Here is a 19,900-nt window from a genome sequence, read left to right as displayed (position 1 = left end):
TGAACACAATGACTCATACGGTGACATTGTTTCACACTCTCTGTGGGTTCTTCACTGACAATACCCTCTTGGAACAATAGCTAAGAAATAGGCTTGTGAGGGGTTGGGGGAAAAGGCAAAGTTTCATGGTGGTCCAATTTCTTCCTCTGTTCTTCATTGTGCTTAAGTCCTTGAATTCTGTGCTCTTTTCTTTCTCTTCTTCTTTCAAGTGCAATAGCTCCAAAAGCAAAAAATTCTTTGCCTGCTTTCTTTCCTGGAACTTGCTTTCTTGCTTGTTTTCCCAGTTTCTATCAGTAATTTTTTCTCTACACTCATCAGGCTTGCCTCTAAGGGCTCCTCTGAATTCCTACCCACATTATCCCCACCCCTGCCCATAATCAGTCCTTCTTTGTGTTAGTGTCCAATAATAGCTATAACACATTACCATAAACTTTGTGACTTAAAACAACACAAGTTATCTCACAGTTCTGGAGATCAGAAGTCTAAAATCAAGGTGTTACAGGTCTCATTCCTTCTGGTGGCTTCTGTGCCCTGGCCTTTTCCAGCTTCTAGAGTTCTCCTGCATTCCTTGGCTTGTGGCCCCTTCCTTGCATTACTCCAACCTTTTACTTTCATTGTGACATTTCCTTCTCTGACTCTGACTCTCCTTCCTTCCTCTTATATGGACTCTTATGATTATATTGGCCCCACCCAAATAATCTAGGACAGGTTCTCCACCGCAAGATTCTTAAGTTAACAACATCTGCAAAGTCTGTTTTGCCATGTAAGGTCACATATTCACAGATTCAGGGGATTAGAATGTAGGCATTCTTGGGGGGTCATTATTTAGCCTACCACAGTCTCCCCCTATTGCCACTTATGGCTTTGTGACACATGGTAAATCTATCCTTTTCTTTCTATTCCACTGCTACCACCCAAATGGAGGTCCTCATCATTTTATAACCTTGATGCTTCTATTTTCTTCCCTTAACTCTCCTGCCCACTGCCCATAAACAATACTTTCTAAAGCATTACTTTTTTACTGACATCTCTGCTTAGAAACTATCATTGACTCCCTCTTGTTTTCACTGAGACTGGCAAACGTTTTTTTGTAAAGGGCCAGATGGTAAATATTTAAGGATTTTTGAGCCAAAAAGCAAAATTAAGGCTATTATATAGGTACTTTGATGGCCATTTAAATGTGTCTATTAAAAAATACAAAAACTGGCTGGGTGCGGTGGCTCATGCCTGTATAATCCCAGCACTTTGGGAGCCTAGGGCAGACGGATCACTAGAGGCCAGGAGTTCGAGATCAGCCTGGCCAACACGGCGAAACCATGTCTCTACTGAAAATACAAAAATTAGCTGGGCATGGTGGTGGGCGCCTGCAGTCCCAGCTACTTGTGGGGCTGAGGCACAAGAATCGCTTGAACCTGGGGGCAGAAGTTGCAGTGAGCTGAGATTGTGCCACTACACTCCAGCCTGGTTGACAGAGTGAGACTGTCTCAAAACAAACAAACAACAAAAAACTGTTCTTACTTGTGGGGTGTACAAAAACAGGCAGTGAGCTGGATTTGGCCTGCAGGTGATAGTTTGCTGATCTCTGTTTTATATGCTCAAGTCTGAACAGTTCAGCCTCAATCTGAGGCCCTGCCCCAAGTTTCCAAGTAAGTTTCCTGATGCAACTGCCCTGTACAAACCCTCTGACCTTGTTGTGGACTCTCTTTGTCTTTGCTAGAAAGAGATAAAGAGAGAAAACTCTCTCTCTAGAAAGAGAGTAAACTCTGTTCTTTTCTAGAAAATTTCATCTCTTCTCCACCTACTCAAATTCTACTTATTCTTCAGGACTCAGAGCAAGTCCTGCCTCCTCCATGAATCTCGATCATAGCAGCCACCATGACCTCTTCCACTCTGATTTCATTCTGTGTTATGTGTGAACATCATCTACTATATTTGTTACTGAGGAAAAGAGATTGAGAACTACCGATCAGTATCACTTAATTAGCACCTAATTATCTCATGCCTTATGTTGTTGCTTAACTAATCTGTATTCTCCCATCATGTTCCTCTTGATTTCCCACAGAGCTATATGCATATTACCTCTTTACTAAGAGCTGCTTATATGGGGAGGGCTTTTTACTGCAATGTTCCCCAAACCCTGATAGTTAGAATGTTATCTCATAGTTATTGCCGTATTTTTTTTTGAGATAGAGTTTCACTCTTGTTGCCCAGGCTAGAGTGCAATGGCACGATCTCAGCTTACTGCAACCTCCACCTCCCAGGTTCAAGCAACTCTCCTGCCTCAGCCTCCCAAGTAGCTGGGATTACAGGCATGCGTCACCACATCTGGCTAATTTTTGTATTTTTAGTAGAGGCAAGGGGTTTCTTTATGTTGGCCAGGCTGGTCTCAAACTCCTGACTTCAGGTGATCCACCTGCCTTGGCCTCCAAAAGTGCTGGGATTACAGATGTGAGCCACTGTGCCTGGTCCCAAATTAATATTCTTATGAAAGGCAGTATGGTATAGGGGTTTAGAGCATAGATCCTGGATATAGAATATCAGGGCTTTAATACCCACTCTGTCACTTCCTAGCTAGGTGACCTTAGAAGAGTCACCTTAATCTTTCTGTATCTCTGTTTCCTCCTCTGTCAAGGGAGATAGTAATTTCATCGACCACACAAGGTGGTTGGGAGGAGAAATTAATTGATATACCTTAAAGGCCTAATGTGCCTAAAACATATTAAGCATAGCAGAGTCTTAGCTATTTCTTTCGTTATTGTTTTCCACAACCCTCGGTGAACTGGATATATAGCCTAGTTTGTATCACTCCCTGGCATGTAGCCAGTATGATGTAAGCGTAGGTGTTCCTATATCATTACATTGACTCACTTTTAAAATACCTAATTTATTTAAAACAGAAACTTTTAAAGCAATGATATCTACAAATTCAAAGTTCTTGATGTCATGGTTTCATATTTTTTCTAATTCACATAAAAATAAAATACATAACTATTAAAAAAAGTTCCTCTGTGTACTGTCACATATGTCCCACATGTGGGATATACTGGCTTAATTGATGTTATATGGAAAAAGAAGAAAATACACTTATCTTTTTGATATGCACCAGGGAATAATCCAAAGTGAAAGCTTTTGAAATGAACGTAATGCTATTTGAATTACGGGTCTGAGGAGGCCTGAGAATAGGTTATTTCCATGCAGGTACCAGAAATCCTAGGATGGGCTTGTTTTATAAGCTTAGTTGGTTCTTGCCTCTTAAGATCATTTTCAACCATTCTGCCATAGTCTCCTAATGAGTTGACGTTTTCAGAATGGGAACCTTTACAATGCTGGCATCAGGGATAAGAATAGCCCTCCAGGACAATTATGCTAAGTGAAATAAGCCAGACACAGAAAGAAAAATACCGCATTATCTCACCTATATGTGGAATTTGGAAAAGTTAAATACACAGTGGTTACAAGGGGCAGGAGGTGGAGTAAGTGGGGAGATATTGGTCAAAAAGTACAAAGTTGCAGTTAGATAGGATGAATGAGTCTAGAGATCTTTTTCATTCATTATTATTTCTTGGAGTCTTGCTCTGTTGCCCAGGCTGGAGTGCAGTGGTGCTATCTCGGCTCACTGCAACCTCCACCTCCTAGGCTATAGCAATTCTCGTGCCTCACCTGTAGTCCCCGAGTAGCTGGGACTACAGGTGCATGCCGCCATTCTAGCTAATTTTTCTATTTTTAGTAGAGATGAAGTTAGGCCATGTTTCGCAGGTTGGTCTCGAACTCCTGGCCTCAAACCATCCACCCACGTTGGCCTTCTAAAGTGCTGTGATTAGAGGTGTGAGCCACAGTGCCCAGTAATCTAGAGATTTAATGAACAGCATGAAGACTATAGTTAATAATACCATATTACAAAAGGGAAATTTGCTACAAGAGTAAATTTTATGTGCTCTTACCACACTCACACACACACACACACACACACACACACACACAAAACTATATAGAAGACAGATGTGTTAATGAACTTGAATGTAGTACTCATTTCACTATTACAGTTAGTCCTCACTTAACATCATTGATAGGTTCTTGAAAACTGTGACTTAAAGTGAAACAATATGTAACAAAACCAATCTTTCCCCTCATCAACATTATGACAATACGATGTTGAAGGAAATGATGTTATTCTAGGACCTGCTTTATGTCCTTTCACTTAAAGTCGCAATTTCCGAGAACCTACTGACAATGTTGAGGACTTACTGTCTGTGTGTATCAAAACATCAAGTTATACACTTTAAATATATACAGTTTATATTAAATAATAGAACTGCTCTTGTGAGAAGAGAACAGAACATAAAACAGCCACTTGAAAGTACAGTCATGTGCTACATACAGACTTTTCGGTCGACAGTGGACCACATGCATAGCGGTGATCTTATGAGATTATAGCACCATATTTTCATCATACCTTTTCTATATTTAGATATGTTTAGAGATACAAATACTTACTAATGGGTTATAATTGCCTACAGTATTTAGTTCAATAATGTGTTGTACAAATGTGTAGCCCAGGAGTAGTCTGTATTATCTAAGTTTGTGTAAGTACACTCTATGAGATTTACACAACAACAAAATCACCTACCAATGCATTTCCCAGAATATTTTCTCATTATTAAGCAATGCGTGACTCTATATGACATTTTGATAAAATGTGCATTCCAAAAAAAAAAAAAAAATCCCTTCTGTTGTAAGTTTTCTGGGCCTTCCTGAGAAGAAAACATTAGGTAGCCCTTAGACTGAGAACACCGATGACTCACAACCTAGTTGAATTAGTGGTACGGGGCAGTTTTATAGACTTTATTGTGTTCTTACTTTGTTTCCTCTTACCATAAACCAATAGAGCATGTAGGGCTTTGGTGTACCTCTTCAAATCATGGTAATTGATATAATATCACAAAAATAACAATATAGAATGAAGGAGTTAGCAGGTATTGGCAATAGAAAGCCCCAGTGTGAACTGATTTGAAGATGCTAGTGAAGGGGGTGCCTTAGCTGTGTGTCACTGAACACATGCACACAGAAGAGATCCCTCGGTGTGTCTCTTAGAAAGATACTAGGTAATGCGTCCTAAGCGTCACTTTAGATTGTAATCGATTTATCTGAGTTTTCTTATCCTAATTGGGCTTCTGAATTTAAATCTCCGAATACTTTTTTCACCCTTCTTTTCATTTTATTGAATGTCTTTTCCCCCTGGAAACCATCTTTGAGAGTGATTTTAGTCATCAGAAGCACCAAACATAACAGATAGCTGTTAACAGTATACATCATTCAGTTTTCAAGAGGTTTATGACCTTGATTACTTTGTTTCTGGATCTTCCTTATAAATAGTAGAAGCTCCCGCTTGGGCCCTCAAGTCTTGCTGGGTTAATATTTAGTTGGCTCTTTCTGTTGCCTTTTTAGAAAGGTCTGGCTTCACCGTGAGGCCGGTGGCAGGATACCTGAGCCCACGAGACTTTCTGGCGGGACTGGCCTACAGAGTGTTCCACTGTACCCAGTACATCCGGCATGGCTCAGATCCCCTTTACACTCCGGAACCGTGAGTATCTACATTAAAGCCCAGGCTGGACAGAGACCACCACACCGTAAAGTGGTCAAAGGTCACTTTACTTGAAAATGACTTAGGCCCTGTTTTACCTCCAAACTAATTTCTTTGAGTCAATGAGAGTCACATCATTCACCTAAAGAAAAAAGAGCTAATTGAAGGATCGGACTCCTCAGTTGGGTCCACTGGGGCCCCTGTTATTCCAGCTCTGGCTGGTTGCTCTAGCTTTATCCCAACACTGAACCATCTGCTTGGCCAGATCTCCATTTCTGATGAGGAAGAGAAGGCACAGAAGTGTAAAGTAGACGTCGACACATGGTCAGAACATGTGTGCCTCTCTCGTCAGGAGGCCTCTTTCATGTGAAGGAGGTTCAGTGCACACACCATAGCAACTCATTAGTAATCCTCTCTCACCTTTTTCATCACCTCCAAACTCCGAACTCTGTGCTTTGCTCTCCCTGCCATTTTAGTTTCTTGAACATTCCTCTAATCCTGCCCATCACCTCCAGGTATATATAGGGTTTGTGGTTCTTCTCTGGTTCTGTCAGTTTTCCTTTGGGGCTTTTATCCATTCTCTCCTGGACAATGGGTAAGCTAGGAGTGGGAGAGAGAAGCTGAGAGGTGATGCTATACTGCTCTGTCATGTGTAGGAAGCAGGAGTAAGCTGGGAACCCCCCACGTATTAATCATTTGGCCTAATCACACATGGGACTGTACAGTCTCTGAGTGTGAAATGACCTGTATCGTATTTCTTTGAGCTCTTTAAAGAATGTAACATGCATTTACTGGGAGACAACTACTTGCTTGGATTATCTGGGAATGAGACAGCATTCTTGCCCTTCCAGGTAAATGGTGAAGACAATGGTTAGCATATAGACAGACAGATAGGGAATATGGTGTCAGGTGTAAGTGCTACCATGAAGTGCTAATAAGTGCTGTGAGGACAAATAGAGCGTGGGGAGGAGAAGGAGAGTCCTGGGCGCTGCTTTTTTGGATTGGGTCAGGACAGTTTCTTGGTAGGCAACATTTGAACAAAGACTTGAATGTGGATATGATAGGATGAAGAATTCCAGGTCAGGAGGACAGCAAAAGCAAAGACCCTGAGGCTGGGAGCTATGGGGTTCTTTTACCTTCCTGGGCTCCATTAAAATGCGTGCCTTGCTTTAATCATACCCCACTGTTCTTCAGGCCACTCAGGGTATGCTTACAATGCTGCTTTACTTGAATGCACTTGTGGTTAATGGGTTGCCATGGTCTTCACTGGGGAGCAGAGAAGCTTTTGAGGTTCAAGCAGTTAAGTAGCTGATGGCAGTGGAAGTGAGTAGGGATAAGTCAAGTCTCTGAAGCACCCCTCCCCTTCCTAGGCTGGCATAAAGCTTACTGTCCAGGTAGGTCCCTGTAGGGTCAGTACATTTTTTTAAGCTTTTTTAGCTTCCCTGAAAGTGTTTTCAGGGTAAACAAAGGTTACTTATAGGACCCCAGACATTTGGTAAAGAAGTGCTTCTTTCAGTGGAGTGAGTGCTCAAAGGAGCACTGTCAGAGTTAGAAAGGCAATCTCTAAATCTAGCCCAGCGGGTTTACAAATGGCTCTGTTTACAAATAGAAGGCACTTTGTTAGTTCCCTTTGAATAACTGGCCCGCCTGAGACCTGTGATAGCGTGCCAATAGGTATGCAGAGAGAGAGAGGCAAAGAAATGAGATTTTAGCCACAGAGGATAATGTGTTAACATTTTTACCAAAGTACTTTCGGTCAATTCATTCAGCAAACATTTATGTGGAATGCTAGCAGGGCAGTGCAGTGGATTCAGAGATAAATAAAATATAGCAGCCTTTTTTTTTTTTTTTAAAGCAGCTCACATTCTGGCAGTGGAGATAGAAACATAAATTATTAGGAAATAGTGTGGTTAGGGTTATAATCAGTGTGTGTAAAAAGTGCTGGAGAGCACAGAGGAAGGCACAGTACCAAAAGCCTTTTCAGAGAACGTATAACCTGAGTGAGGGCCTGGAAGGATGAGCAGAAATTTCATTTTTGGACAAGGCTGGGTGGGGAGGGAAGGGGAAACTTTCCGAGTCAGGGAAAACAGCAAGTGAAAAGTTGTGGAGACACGCAAGAGGCACACATGAGCAAGGCTTGTTAGAACAGAGTAGCCAGGATACAGTTTATGTATTAGGGATGAAATGTATCTTCAGACCACGTAATAAATGACCATTTATCAAACTAGGACATTTGGACTTAATTCTGTAGGCAACAGGGAGCTATCCAAGGTTCTTAGGCATAATTGGGTAAGTGTATTGAAGAAAAATGACTGGGGTTGAGGGCTGAGGAATTGTTGAGAATGAGCAACATGGAAAACCAGCTGGGGAGCTACATTCTATGAAGGAATATGGTTCATAAGGTGTGGAGCTAGAAGAGGTCAGCAGCATAGTACAAGAGGGCACCTATTTGATGCCTTCTTAACACCATAGAGATGGAAGTAACAATATTCGGTGACTACAGTAGGGGTGAGACGAGGGGAGGGCCCCTAAGGTAAGGCTAAGAGTTTTGTTTGGGAAGCTGAGTGGGAAGTCATTTCTATTAATGACTGAGAATATTGGAGGAGGATTAGGCTGGGAGGGAAGAGGAAAGAAAAGAGGGAGGGAAGAGGAGAATTTGGGTTTGGTGTATAATGTCTTGAGGTGTCCATGGCTGGAACCTCTAGATGGAGAAGTTTCTGGTAGTTACAAATAAAGATTGTAAGTTCGGAAGTGAATGTAAAGCATCCATAATAGATTTGAGTAGTTATTTTTTTTTCTTTTCTTTTTCTTTTTTTTCTGAGATGGAGTCTCGCCCCATCACCCAGGCTGGAGTGCAATGGCGGGATCTCAGCTCATTGCAACCTCTACCTCCTAGGTTCAAGCAATTCTCCTGCCTCAGCCTCTCGAGTAGCTGGGATTACAGGTGCACGCCACCATGCCCAGCTATTTTTTTGTATCTTTAGTAGAGACGGGGTTTCATCATACTGGTCAGGCTAGTCTCAAACTCCTGACCTCCACCCACCTCAGCCTCCCAATGTACTGGGATTACAGGTGTGAGCCACCGCGCCTGGCCTGTGTAGTTTTCTTCCAAGACTCCTATGACTACACAGACAAGAGGAGACTAAGTCAGAGGGTGGAAATTTGGGATTAACTAACTTGGGGTTGTTTTTACAAGCCCTCTATTTTTTGTGGGTTTCATATCATTCTTATTTATTTATTTTTGAGACAGAATCTCACTCAGTCACCTAGGTTGGAGTGCAGTGGCGCAATCTCAGCTCACTGCAACCTCTGCCTCCTGGGTTCAAGCAGTTCCCCTGCTCAGCCTCCTGAGTAGCTGAGATTACAGGTGTGCACCACCACACCCAGCTGAGTTTTTATATTTTTAGTAGAGATGGGGTTTCACTATGATGGCCAGGTTGGTCTCAAACCACTGACCTCAGGTGATCCATCCGCCTCAGCCTCCCAAAGTGCTGGGATTACAACCCATTCATTTGCTTTTTAAAATTGTTACTTTATGAATAGGTAATACATATGCATAGTTTAGAATTTAAAGTGCACTAAAAGGTATACTGTGAACAGTGAGTTCCTTTCTATCCTCTGTCCCTTTGATACCCTGTTTATCTTCTCCAGAGGCCACCACTGCTACTAGTTTCCATTGCATCCTTCCAGAAATATACTGTGCAGACAAAACGCTCTGTAAAGATCTTTGTAATCCTTGTATATTGCAAAGTCCTAAGTCCCTTCTCAGCCACATAGTTTGAATCTATAGGTACCATACTGGGAGGGCTGTTTCCTGCCCAAGCACTTCCACAGGCATTGTCTTTGTAATGAAATTCCCTTTCCTCAATTGAAAACCAACTAGAGGGCATATTCTCCAATTTGTGAAGTTCAACTTGGCTACTGTGTTTGGGGCTTGTACTGTGCTTCCAGATAACTGCCTTCAATTGCTGAACTGTTGCAGTGGAGGCAGCGCTAATGAGACAAAGGTGAGCCCTGAAGACCCAGGTAGAAATGAGCATGAAGCAACAAAAAAGACATTATCTGAAAAGAGAATTTTATTTTCCCTTTCAGTCTGGGTGGAATGTATTTTGCCATCATAGCTTTCAACATACGTTAGATTTTAAACTTATCTTCGACTTCTTTTTACATTTTACAATTTTAAAGACTCTGACTTCTCTAAACCTGGTACACTAGAATCTCAAACCTCACCATTACACAATAGATTTCTGTAACAAACCTGCATGTGGACCCCCTGATTCTATAAAAAGAAAAAATTAGTGATGGCAGATTGGACTGGTTCCCTGGGGAAAGTTTTCTGGCCTGGAAGTCAATAAAGGAAACCCTGGCGGATTAGTGACTCCTGGTTTTCCTGATGGGAGGAGTTGCTTTTCTGTGCATTAATGCCTGGGTTGAAAGTTCACTGATCTGCTAGAAGAAGAAAGGTACTCTTGCTTTATCTCCCTTTGACCAGTGCCTGAGGCAATGAATCTGCGTTTCAGTATTGCCTGGCTCTATGCTTTGATCAGTTGTGATTGCAATGTTCTCTCTAATCGGGTAATGAAGTTTGCAAATGATTTCCTTAAAAAAAATCAATTGGGCCAAATTCAAGGTTATTTCAGTAATACCTTCCCTCTCTCGCACTGAAATGAGAGGGAACGATGCAGAGTTCTAAGTTATGTGGCATGTGAGCATCACCTGGCATGTGTACAGTGGCAGAACAAAGAATTGAGAAGTTCTAAATCTTCCTGATCTTCTTTTTGTCTCACTGGGAAGTCCATTGTGTGCTCTCTCCTGCTATGCCCTCCTGCCACCTCACCTTCTTTTTGTTGAATAGGGTTACTTGCAGATCCTAGGCAGAGAGGGTGCAATGTATCAGGAAAGCAGTCCTCTTTCATCTCTGGGTCACATGAATAAGGAATGGAGAGTCAGGCAGAGAAAGAGAAAAAGATAGATAGACAGAGAGAGAGAGGGAGGGAGGGAGAGAGATAGCACAAACTCTGGCAACTAGCAGAGTGTGGCCCCTTTAAGGTTCATGGTCTGATGCCTCAGTGGTCTGTTTAAAAGGCAAAGTCGGGGCCCAGTCTGCTAAGTGGGAAAGATAACTCACAGTTCTAATCTCTGGCCACCAGCTTGGGCCACAGGGGCGTGATACTCTGTTTCCAATGCCAAGGCAGCACCCTTTGCTGTGTTGTTCCCGTTCCACACATCTCTTCTTTTCTGCTGGTGTCAATTTTCAAATCAAAGAGCAAACTCTCACCACTGAGAAATAATTCAGGACACCAGTGACTAATGTTGCAACTTTTATTGCCATAATACAATGAAATACATTTGCATTAAGAGCATCTTTTTTTGTGACTGTTGACCAGTTTAGAGGCAATTAATGCTATTTTTAAATATAAGTGTTAAAAGGCTTTGCAGTCAGGTAATTTTTCTTATAATTACCATTGTTTAATGTTATAAGAAAAATAAAAGTGAATTATTTCTGACACTATTTTTCATCTGATTCTAAGTAAAGTAAATGAATTTATGCTTAACGCTTGCTTATTAGGAAAGCTTGGCTGCTCCTCTCTTGAATAAACAGTTGCCTCTCACTAGGTCCATAATGAGAGGAAAAATACGAATTTTTTCATTCCCAACTTTTCCTCCTTGTTCCCACCCGAGAGGTTCTGGGACTTAGGCCCTGGCTGTTGTTGGTGTTTTTAATATCAGGCCTTGCTGAAGTCATCTCAGCATGGTCTTACTGCAGAGTGGGGAGGACAAACCAGAGCTTTATGGAGTTTAACCTGCATGCCCATGAGCTGTGTTTAGCTTAAACTTGTTCTTTCCCATAGGACATGCGAGCTTGGTGGCAAGCTTCCTGCTCATCCAACTGGCTTCCTCCATAGCACTATTACTATTCTTGCAGCTCAGGATAGCGGAGTGGCATTATTATTAACAGTGATTCTCAGAAAGTGGCATATTCCTGGAAAGCCAGTCCCATCTGGCCTCCTTTTCCTTCTTTGTAACCGGCGCACATACCCTCAGTTTGGTAGCCTCTGATTTGGCCTATAGTGAGGGCCAGTTAAGATGTTAGAGGCGCCCAAGACCTGAAAATACTTTAATTCCTTCCATCCTCCAGCATAGATAATCTCGACAGCAACCACAACAGCAGTAGCAACAATACTTTTCACTATGAATAGCACACATGTCTACTATACATCAACTGGATACAGGTTTACTGTTAGTAGCACCAGACACTATTTTAAGTGTTACGTATGGACGAGCTCACCTAATACTACAATGCTTTGAGTTTTATTATTATTATTATTATTATTATTATTATTATTATTATTCTGAGTTTATAGATGAGGAAATGAGGCACAGAAAGGTTAAGTACATTGCCCAAGGTAACACAGCTGGTACGTACCTGAGTCGGGGTTTGAACTTCGGAGTAATGCCAGCACCTGTGGGCTTAACCGCTATTTTGTTAATCAGTAACACCAAACAGAAAGACTCAAAATTTGTATGCTGAAGTTGAATAGCATTTTTTTGTAGTTGTTGTTTTCTAATGGCACATTTTGTAGAAGTCATTTGAAAGGGATACTTTTTTTTTATTTGGTGACCCTGATTTGCCAGAACCCTAAAGACTTTGTGACTATTACATAGTTTAGTGCTGCGCTGCCCCATCCAGTCCTTGGCCCAACTTCCAGGTTCCCTAGAGGCCCACCCTCTCCTTTCATCTTCACAAGGTCACAGTTGGTCTGCCCCATTTATCAAGAGGTGGAATCTTCTATCTCACTGGGAAAAAGAAGGGACAGCACCCTTCTACAGTGTGGTAATGCAGATAGGAGACCGCTGTATCCCCAGGCAGGAGGACCTAAGGACTGCTCACCCAGAAATGTAGGCCCCACTCTCAGCTCCCAGTGTGACTGTCGGCAAGCCATTTAACCTCCCTACGTGAGCGCTGATGAAATAACACTTTGATCTTTGCAGAGAGAAAAGCTTTATAAAAATACCAAATAAGTCCACCCTTACTTGGCACCTCTTAAATTCATGTGGAGGGCTAATGTGCCTCATAAAATTCCAGTGCGTCCTTAGTTACAAGGCTGCGTTCCAGGACTCCCAAGTTTTCAATCATAATATTGTGTCTAGTTTTGTGAAGTGCCTGAAAGCAAAAATAACCCCTGAGACTTCTTACAGAGCCTTTTGTCTCAAGAGCTTAAGCATTCTAACAATATACATTCTATTTTAAAAAATCTTACACATTATTTAAAATGTGCAGTTTGAAACCAAAATTGTGTCTAAGTGTCTGCTGGAGCCCTGTTTTTCTTCTTTTAGGCTGTTTTCCATAGTGATTTGGGATACAGCTTCAATGCGTTAGCCACCCTTCTTCTTTTTTTTTTTTCCTATTCAAAGCAGGATTCCTTCTGTCACTCTCCCCTAGCCCTGCACCCAGCTCTGTCTTCCTTGTGTGGAGCCCATAATCCAAAATTAACACTCATAAGCACCAGACTGAAATCAAAATTTATATTCCTTCAGCACTCTGTAGTCAGGGAGAAGTTCATTATGTATTTTCAGGTGTGGAAGACTGAGATGACCAGGGAGAAATTTTTCCAGGAATATTTGCATTTTTAAATTGCAAGTTCAGAAGAAGAAATCCAAAATGATTGAATTTTATGCAAGAAAGAGGTAATTGCTGTTCATACCTCTTTACTATCGTGTAGAGAATTACGTCTTTGGACAGGCACAGAAGCCACCACAGGAGAGAAGCAAAGAGGGAGCGGACAGTTCCCACACACATTCTGTTTGTCTGGCATCATCCCACTCAACTCTATGAGGTGCACAGGATTGTCACCATTTTACAGATGGCAATTCCAAGGTTCAAAGAAGTCAATTAATTTCCCTAAGGTTACACAACTAGAAAATAGCAAAACCAAGTTCTGGTCCAAAGCCTTTATGTGACACTGGAAATTAGAAAAACCATACTTGAGTTTCACTTGGATTCACTTCTATTTGGAGCAACAGAGCCCCATCATCACCTGCTCTATTCAGTTGAGTTCAAAAAGCAGTTATTGAGCATATCTTCTGTACTAGGCTTTTCTAAGCACTGCAGACCCAAATATGAACATGGCTTAGCCTCTGTCCTGGAGAAACTTACTTCTTCTTAAGTGATAAATTACCTTCTCAAAGGGCAAAACTTATTCAAGTATGGTAGGCTTAGGTATAAATACAATTTAATGTAATAAGTAATAATACCTAACTTACAGGAACTAAGATTTTCAATGCATTCTCTTAGTACATCATTTAATAATGTAAGAGATGGCCTGGTGTGGTGGCTCACACCTGTAATCCCAGCACTTTGGGAGACCAAGATGGGTGGATCACCTGAGGTCAGGAGTTTAAGATCAGCCTGGCCAACATGGCAAAACCCTGTCTCTAGTAAAAATACAAAAAAATTAGCTGTGTGTGGCGGCAGGGAGCCTGTAATCCCAGCTATTCAGGAGGCTGAGGCAGGAGAATGGCTTGAACCCAGGAAGTGGAGGTTGCAGTGAGCTGAGATCACGCTACTGCACTCCAGCCTGGGCGATAAGAGCAAAACTCCATCTCAAAAAAAAAAAAAAGTAAGAGATAAGGAATCTTACAATCTCCATTTTATAGATGAGAAAACTCTATGTCTGTACTGTCCTATATCATAAGATGTGGTTATCTACATTTATTAATTAAAATTAAATGAAAGTACACCTTTAGTTCTTCAGCAGCTCTAGCCACATTTCAAGTGTTCAGTAGACACCTATGTCAAGTGGCTATTATATTGGATGGTGCAGATGTAGAACATTTTCATTATTGCAGACAGTCCCATTGGACAGTGCTGCTGTAGGTAATTTGCCTACACAAGAATATGAGAGATGAACTTAGGTCTGATGCTAGGGTATATGCTTTTGACTGTTATTGTTATATTGCTTTCATAATTACGCTGAACTTGGAGAGGTGGAGAGAAAGTTAAATATCTCTTATTTCTTTAAGAAATAAGAAATACCTCAGAAATGGTGGGTGTATTAGGTCATACTTGCATCGCTATAAAAAATACCTGAGACTGGGTAATTTATAAAGAAAAGAGGTCTAATTGGCTCATGGTTCTGCAGGCTGCACAGGAGTATAGTGGCATCTTTTTCTGGGGAGACCTCAGGAAGCTTTCAAACATGGAGGAAGGCACATAGGGAACAGGCAGGTCACATGGTGAGAGTAGGAACGAGAGAGAGAGAGTTGGAGGGGGTGTGCCAGACACTTTTAAAAGACCAGATCTCGGGAGAGCTCACTCACTATCCCAAGGACAGCACCAAGAGGATGGTGCTAAATCATTAATGAGAAATCCATCCCTGCAATCCAGTCACCTCCTACCAGGCCCCACCTTCAACACTGGGGATTACATTTCAACATGAGATTTGGATGGGTACAAATATCTAAGCTATATCAGTAAGGAGCTAGTGACATACCAAGAGAATTTCCACTGTAGTCTTTCTGTGGTCCCTCTTGGAACGGGGAACTGTTTCTTTTGATGCATCAGGAAAGTTAGTACTTGCTATTTGATTGCCTTTTTATGGAACCGGTTGGTGACTTTTGCTAAGAGTTATTCTAAGATTATGCCTTATTTACTTTTAAGCTTCAGTTCCTAATATAGCACCTGGTACTTGATGAGCACACAATGAACTAAATTTTAAGAAAGACAACTATAATATCTGCCAGTCTTAAAAGAATTGTAGTAAACAAGAGAAACATCGGTGGATATCTTTACGATTCCTAAGGGGAAAAAGCAAAGAAGATTTTCTCCAGGGCAGCATCCAGGTGCCTGGCTTCATAAAAAAAGGCAACTTTGTAGCTATACTGTGATAGGGATATAAGAAGGAGTGATCGCAAGAATTGCCTAAAATTTTATCTGGGTCAGATTTTACAGTATGCTATTTTAAATCTAAACCAAAGAAACTGTGTATGGCTCCAAAACAAGCCCGAAGAAAAAGTTGCCTCGCTACCAAGTTAATTCCCCTTATCATCTTATGCAGTGAAAGCAAACTAAGTCACCTGTCTGCAACGCATTGCAGTGTGTTATCCCAGATTACTTGCCTTTACCCACCAAATGTTGTGTGAAAGCTGAAAAACACACCCAATTTTGGCTCCCAGCTCATCCTCCTGCTTCCTTTTATTAATGCAAAGTCTCCACCTCTCCCACTCATCTCCCTTGCCTTCTCTTCATGATTTAGCTAAAGTGTTGGCTTCTGTGTCATTTAGAGCAAACAAAACCTATAGAAATATGTTTTAAAAGACAGATGCACAGATTTGGGATGGGAAGCAAATGTTGGATGCTCACTCAATGCCTCGCAAAGGCTTTAATTTACAGCAAAAATAAAAAGGAGTTGTTCAACACGCAGTGCAAGGAGTCAGCTTCGGAAACTGATAAGAAAAATGCCAGACACATTTTGAATTTGAACTTAACAACCAGAACCCTTATTTCTTCATAGCAAAATGATGGCTACTTTCTTGGACTGATTTAAGAATTTCCCAGAGACATTTCGCCCAGGCTTCTTTGTGAACCGATTTCTGCAAGCTTTAGAATCCCCCTTGCAGGGCTTATCAGAGAAGATTCCAATTTAGAGCAGCAAAAGTTTAGTGTCTGATATCAGCTCTTTTTTTTTTTTTTTTTTTTTTATTAAAAGGAGACATGATGTTTTACAGTGTTAACAGCTTTGAAAGGTCTCATATTTCCAGTGAACAGAGCACTTTGGTGAAAAGGGCTCTGAAAAGTATTATTCAGGCAAAAATGTATCAAAGGGATGGGAGTTAAAAAGAGAAAAGTTCGCAGATGTAGCGATTGGAGGAAGCATGTACTGACAGGTGCAATTATGGCCAAATAATTGAATCTTTTAGGAGAGATCTGGTGAGATACGGCAGTAGTTGTGAACTCACATCAGAAGCCTGTTCATAATTAGATACTCAGCGGTTTGGCTGTGGATAATACAGCCAAAGTGGGGATCTCAAACTACTTTACATGCAGGACACAGCAGCAGCGGCATTTGCACTTTGTAAAATAGAGTTTAATAGCATAACTTGAGCCCAGCAGACCTTAATTGGTACAGAGGTTAGAGAGAAGGCTTTGTGGTCTACATTCTCCCTCAGGCTCCCCATAGCCTGGAACCTCTCTCTGCCCCAAAGAGTGAAGGTCAATTCAGCTTCTAAGACCTCTGGTCTCAGAGAATCTAAAAAAAAAAGTAAACTTTCAAAGTTAATGAATTGCTTTTATTAGTAATGTTAAAAATCTTCGCTCTTTGGTTGAAGAGTTTCCAGGCACTTCAATTTCCTTTGTCTACATGTGCCTTAGCCAAAGACAGTGGGATAGAGAACAATACAGGGTTTATTTCTGAGAATGTTTCACCAAAGACATCAAATATAATAACCTTGTTCCTGTTCTTGAAATATAGGTGCTTAAAGCCTTGACCCCATGACATACTGCATCCACACTTTGTTCAGGAGTCTGAAGGACAGTTCTTTCTCAGGGTCTCTGTGTAGAAATGCAGCTGAGAGGAGGATACAAGCCAGCAAAATACGGCATGGTCATTTCTCCTTAGAGCAAAGGATATCTCTAAGGTTCCATTAATAATTCTGCTAGACAGCCCGCATCAGGCTTTCATTCTTAATGAAACAATATAACTTACTCTGCTATGTTGTATGATTTATTTCTTCCAAATTTATAATTTCTTTTATCCTCTTCAAAGTTAGATTACTTTGTCATTGTAATGCTATTAAAGGTTCTTAAGTTGGCTAGTGAGTTATAGGTTTCTGATAATGACACCTTAACTTAATACTCAGGTGATAGCTCCTTTTTCTACCGTGGAGAACTGACTCCTGAATGTCTTTGGATCTCTAGTATTTTTCTTCCTTTTTCGTAACTGCTAACTTTTCACCTTACCGTCTACCAGTAAGCTTTCAGACTCCGTTAGTATCTAATTAGATGGAAGACTGTCTTTTGCATTGGCCTTCTTTGTATGTAACAAATTCAAAAGTAAATTCCGTATTGCATCAAGCATCTACCACTACTGTAGCCTTGACCTACCCTATTCTCTTCTTACATTATGAAGCATTTAGTACAGCGCCTGGCTTGTAGTAAGCATTCACTATAGTTGTTATTTTAGTTTCTGCTCACCTTGTTTACTTCAATGAGAGGTTGCTCGTCATCTTCAGTATTTTCTTGGAGTTTGACCTAGTGACTAAAATTATTGTTGCCACATCTTCTGCCTGGATCAGTGGGAGCTCTTTAGTGTTAACATCATAAGCCACAATGGGGGTTTTCAGATTTTCTATGGTGGGTTGCTTGATCTTAAATCCAATATTGGTGCAGGCAGCATGACCTTTTAAAAAAATTGGTCACAAGAATGAGTCTATAGGGTCCACTCCCAGCTTAGAAGTATTGGACTTGTAACTGAATCAAATGCACACAGAGAAGGAATTAGCTACCTTTCTACCTCTCAGTCACCACCTTTCATTCTTCTTCAGTACCATGATGCAATTTTAGTGGAATTAAACTTGAGCAGTTCTACATGATGTAATCACATTCAGTTGTAGTTTTAAGTACTAGTTGCTTGAAGCTTGCTAGGAGAGCTCATCAGTTACAACAGTGGATTTCAGCCCTGGCTGTGTCTTATTATCATCTGTAGAGAGTTAAAAAAAAAAAAAAGCTCAGGTTTATCTCAGGGAGTCTGACTGAATTAGTCTTAGGCAGGGCCTAGCCATTCGGTATTTTTAAAAGGCTCCTCAAGTGATTTGGAAGGTTGAGAACCACTGAGTCGGAGGAGAAGAGACTTAGGAAATACCAAGTACAGTTTTACTTGTGCTAGCTAACTTGGCTAAACTCTCTTCCTACAGCCTAAGCTATGTACACCCCAGCCCCTTTCTTACTTATACCAAAGCTACAAATTGAAACAACAGAAAGCAGAAAGAGTGTAGCTTTAGAGTCCAAAAAATTTCAGACGTCTCTGAGCTGGGTGCAGTAGCTCATGCCTGTAATCCCAGGACTTTGGGAGGTCGAGGCGGGAGGATCACTTGAGATCAGGAGTTCAAGACCAGCCTGGGCAACATGGTAAGACCCCCCGCCCCGCACCCGCCCCAGTTTCTACAAAAAATTAGCCAGGTGTGGTGACATGCGCTTTTAGTCCTAACTACTTGAGGGGCTGAGAGGGGAGGATCGCTTGAGCCAGGAGGTCCAGGCTGCGATGAGCTGTGATTGCTCCATTGCACTCTAGCCTGGGCAACAAAGAGGGACCCTGATTAAAAAAAAAAAATTATCGCTGTCTCTTACTAAAAGTGTGGTAGCCTAGGAAAAGATTCTTAGATTTATGAAATTTTAGCTTCCTCGTTTGTTAAATTGGGATAAAAAAGCTTCTGTTATTATTTGTATTTATTATTCCTTTATGAAACACATAAGGAAAGATTCAGTTACCAATGTGACATGAAAACATTTAGCATAGTACCTAGTACATAGTAGGAGCTCAGCATATTCTCTCTTCTTTATTTTTCATCTCTTCATATGTAAAATGAAGGGCTTGGATTACATTTAAATACTCCTATACCCTAAAATCCAGTGAATCTGATTATTTGCCATAAGCAATGTGATTGAAGAATGACCACCTCATTTTCCTTTTTATTTTTATTTTATTTTTTATTTTATAAACTATTAACTAAGTTCTTCCTAAATTTAGTTGGACCTATCATTTTTTTTTTAAAACAAATTCAGTTCAGTTCATGTACAAAAAAGGAAGTTATTGACACAGTTGACATGGGATGAATTTGGAGTTTTTTTCGGCATCCTGTCCATTATTCTCAATTGGCTGCCCTTTCAATCTGCTGTCTATGAAGTAACTGGCCAAGGTTGGGGATTTGGTTTGAGTTGTGGGAATAAGATTTTTTGATAGAGTGATTGAGTGGTGCTATCTGTTTTGTGTGGGCATCAATCTTGGCCCTTGACCATCATTCATTTGCTTCAACCATGTGACTGTCCAACATACTTTATGCTTGTAATAATGGTAGCACCTGGTATTTGTATTATAGCGCCTATTTGAAGTAATACATTTCAGAGGAGAACAAGTGAAATAACAAATATCTTTTAATTACTACCTAGATAATTAGTGGGGTTTTTTGGTCAAGAATTTAAAATGTTCCTGCATCTCAATCCATTCCCAGACAGCCATAGGGGAATTCATTCCATTACAGTTTGGTATTATGGAACAGTTCATTATTCATGGCAATGACTCAGGAAGGCACCTGCCTTGTATT

At 40.9% G+C, this 19,900-nt stretch overlaps 1 protein-coding gene across 1 annotated transcript in view; it reads left to right on the top strand.

Annotated features, from left to right (window-relative positions):
* TPH2 (tryptophan hydroxylase 2) overlaps positions 1–19,900 on the top strand; it is a 94,858-nt gene that overhangs the window by 33,996 nt on the left and 40,962 nt on the right. The window contains exon 7 of the mRNA XM_012441250.2: positions 5,446–5,581. Within this exon, the coding sequence (XP_012296673.2) occupies positions 5,446–5,581 (136 nt within the window). The remainder of the gene's footprint in view (positions 1–5,445; positions 5,582–19,900) is intronic.

The sequence above is a fragment of the Aotus nancymaae genome, unplaced genomic scaffold, assembly GCF_030222135.1.
Source record: "Aotus nancymaae isolate 86718 unplaced genomic scaffold, 86718_ANA_hifiasm-v0.15.2.pri h1tg000016l, whole genome shotgun sequence".
Classification (NCBI taxonomy): Eukaryota; Metazoa; Chordata; class Mammalia; order Primates; family Aotidae; genus Aotus; species Aotus nancymaae.
Note: the sequence above shows the minus strand (reverse complement) of the source record. Positions and strands in the feature narration are given on the sequence as shown.